A 3262-nucleotide genomic window follows, 5' to 3' on the forward strand; every position below is an offset into this window, starting at 1 on the left:
CCTCATGGAGCAGGAGGCCGGTGCTCCGGTGGCCGACGCCTGCCTGCCGGACAACCAGGCCTCCGGCGATGCGGCGCCCTTGGGCATCGGCGCCGCTCACTGGGCTTACATCCGGCAGCAGCGCCGCCACCGGGCCACCTGCTCGACCACCACCTGCCCCACCTGGGCGGAGAAGAATGTGCGAGTGCTCTTTGTCGTGCAGCCCGGCGAGCGCAATACCATGGACCAGCGCCACATTGAGTACTCCTTGCGCGGTCTGCAGGCCGGGCAGTATGGCGATCGCATCGCCGCCTCCCCGGAGACCGGGGCCTTCATCGAGGGTCCGGTGTGGTCGATGCGCGCCTCGCTGGCGGACATCCATCGCGAAGGCACCATCGACCCGGCCACCGGGGCCCTGCTCTTGTATGTTGGCACCATCTGCCGCACCATCCCTCGCCACTTGCTTGCCCTCCTGTCGCCATGGGCCGGTGCTGACCGGCAATCTGGGCCTCTCTCTCTCACACACACACTCCCTCTCCCCGTGGGGTCGGGCATGGGCCTCGGCACACCGGGGCTCCCACAGCCGCGGCTTCGAGATCTCGGTGGTGTACTTCCGCGCGGGCTACTCGCCGAATGATTACCCCACCGAGGCGGAATGGGCCGCCCGGCGGCTGATGAACCGGTCGACCGCGGTCGAGTGCCCGGACCCGGCCTTCCACCTGGCCGGCTTGAAGAAGGCCCAGCAGGTGTGGTGCGAGGCCGGCGTGGTGGAGCGCCTGCTGGCCTCCTCCCGGTCGTATGTCCAGGCCGACGGGTCGCCGGATGTGGCGGCGGCCACGGCCGCTGCCCAGGCCCTGCGCCAGGTGTTTGCCCTGCAGCATGGCCTGGATTCGCCGGAGGCCACGGCCGCCCTGGAGCGCGACGCGGCCAAGTACGCCGCGGCCGAGTCCCTCTGTGACGACGGGCCTGGGGACTATGTGCTGAAGCCCCAGCGCGAGGGTGGCGGCAACAACGCCCACGGGGCCGGGGCCCGGACCACGGCCGCGAGCCTGCCCCCGTCCGAGAAGCCGGGCTGGATCCTGATGGAGAAGATCGCGGCCCCGCACCGGCCGAGCGTGTTCATGCGCCACTGCGAGGTTCTCCCGGTGTCCGAGACCATTTGCGAGCTGGGCATCTATGGCGTCATGCTGGTGTATGTGTCACCCTACCTTGCCTTTCTTCCCTCGGGTTTCATTTTGCCCTCCCCCGCCCGCAGGCGCTGACCTCCAACTCGCCCACTCCCCTGGCCGCCCCTCGCCCCTCCTCCTGCCGGACCAGTGACGAGTCCACCAACCAGGTGTTTGTCAACCGCCCGTCCGGGTACCTGGCCCGCACGAAGCCGGCCACCAGCGGCGAGGGCGGTGTGGCTTCCGGCTTCTCGTGCCTCGACAGTGTGGAGCTGATCTAGACGCCCGCCACAGGCACGTGTGTGTGCCTGTGCGTGCATGTGTGCCTTGCTGGCGCGGTGTGCGCTCCGCATCCGTACACACACACACACACACACACACGCAGGCACGCACGCAGGCACGCACACGTCAACTCACGGGGCCATGTTGCAGGGAGGGACGGGGCGCCTCGGGTGCGATGCGCCTCCCACTCTGTGTCCTATCCTCGGCCCCTCTTCCCTTCGCCCTCACTGTCGCGCATACGCTGGCACAGCAAATGAAGCCCGCCTATCTGCCTTAGTTCGGGTGGTGTATTCTGTTTGGAGGTTTTATGGGAGGGGGAGGGGGGGGGATTTTTTGCGGAAGAGAGTGCTGCTCGGAAAAATGGCCAACGTGCACGCATGGGCCGCCGGACGCCGGCCCCGGCGAGGGCAGGGGAGGGGGCAACCGGCCTCGGGGATATGGCACAAGGCAGGGCGCACTGCCCAACCCATGCGAGGCACATGCGCATGCAGCCGGGCGCCTACTTCTTCGACCCCTTGGCGCCCTTCTTCTTGGAGCCCGGGGTGGCCGGAGCCGGAGCCGGAGCCGGCGCGGCAGTGGGGTCGGCCGGGGACGTCGGCACAGCAGCCGCAGAGACCGGGGCCTCGGCGGCCGGGGCGCCGGGGGCCTTGGGGGCAGCGGCCTTGGAGCTAGTGGCCTGGTCGTCGGCCACCTTGCCACCAGTGGCTGGGGCATCATGGACAGGCGTGGTGTCAACCACCAGGGGGGAGCCGGGGGCGGATGGCGCACCGGGCTCCTGGCCGCCAGCAGATGGGAGGCTCGGCGAGGCGGGCTGGCTGGATGTCGGGGTCACCAGGCCGGAGGGAGGGGGGGCCGCGTCGAGGGCCGCCTGCAGGATCTCCGCCGGGATCCGAGACAGCAGGCTTTCCATGTACACGCGCATGTTGTTGATTTCGCCGTTCCGCTGCTGCAGGACCGACCGGAGCTCGCGATTTTCGGACCGCAGGAAGACCACCTCCCGGTTTTGATCCACATGCGACTCGCCGGTGGCGTAATTCATCAGGCGATCAAGCAGGGACGGAGAGGTGGGGCCCATGGCCGAGGGGGAGCCCGGCGCCGCAACGCCGGGAGAGGTGGGCGACCGCTGAGCCTGCTGCGGCTGGGCCTGCTGCTGGACGAGGTGCCGCTGCAACAGCTGCTGCTGCTGCTGCTGTGATTGCGGCTGCGGGTGCGACCGCGGCTGCGATTGTGGTTGCGGCTGCGGCTGCGGTTGCGGCCGCGGCTGCGGCTGCGGCTGTGATTGGGGCTGCACCTGGGATGGGCGAGCCATCCCCGGCGTGGGTGCCATTGGCACGGGCTGGGGCATGCCGCCTGCCATTTTACGGGCGGTTCTCTCGGCGGTTAGCGATGGTCGGCGACGGCGGGAGGGCGGACGAGCACACTCCCATTCCCCAAGCACCGAGACGGGGGCCGGGGAAAGCGCACCATTCGAAGCGATGAGCGGCTGCACGGGGACCTGGTGGGCGGCCTGCCCGGCAGCCGGTGCCCGGCGGGAAACGGCCTGCGACCCGGCGCCCGGGGTCTGGACGGCCGAAGACTGGGCAACGGAAGGGCCGGACGCCTTGGGCCCGGCGACCGGGCCAGTGGACTCGGCTGTCGATCCGAGGAACGCCGGGAGGCTGATGTCGGCTGCCTGGACGCGAGAGATGATCTCCTTCATATCGTTGTAGGAGAGGACCGACCGGGCATCATCGATCTGGCACAACAGAGGGCCGTGTGGTGACGAGAGGGCGAGCGGGGGGGGGGGGGGGGGGGAGGGAGGTAGATCTGGGCACGGGATCTTCGCGAGATTGAGC

General features: G+C 69.5%; 2 protein-coding genes across 2 annotated transcripts; one reads left to right on the forward strand and one right to left on the reverse strand.

The window, feature by feature from the left end:
- Positions 1–4: 4 nt before the first annotated feature.
- Positions 5–1426, forward strand: H696_04093 (hypothetical protein; the record flags this gene model as incomplete). The annotated part of the gene is made up of 3 exons (XM_009497975.1): positions 5–402; positions 563–1171; positions 1297–1426. 3 exons carry the CDS (start codon positions 5–7, stop codon positions 1424–1426), a joined length of 1137 nt encoding a protein of 378 aa, XP_009496250.1.
- A 268-nt stretch (positions 1427–1694) lies between these two features.
- H696_04094 (hypothetical protein) lies at positions 1695–3126 on the reverse strand (the record flags this gene model as incomplete). Its single annotated transcript, XM_009497976.1, has 2 exons — positions 1695–2700; positions 2866–3126. 2 exons carry the CDS (start codon positions 3124–3126, stop codon positions 1927–1929), a joined length of 1035 nt encoding a protein of 344 aa, XP_009496251.1. The 3' UTR covers positions 1695–1926.
- Positions 3127–3262: the final 136 nt, after the last annotated feature.

Source organism: Fonticula alba, assembly GCF_000388065.1.
Source record: "Fonticula alba strain ATCC 38817 unplaced genomic scaffold supercont2.6, whole genome shotgun sequence".
In the NCBI taxonomy this organism is placed as follows: domain Eukaryota; order Rotosphaerida; family Fonticulaceae; genus Fonticula; species Fonticula alba.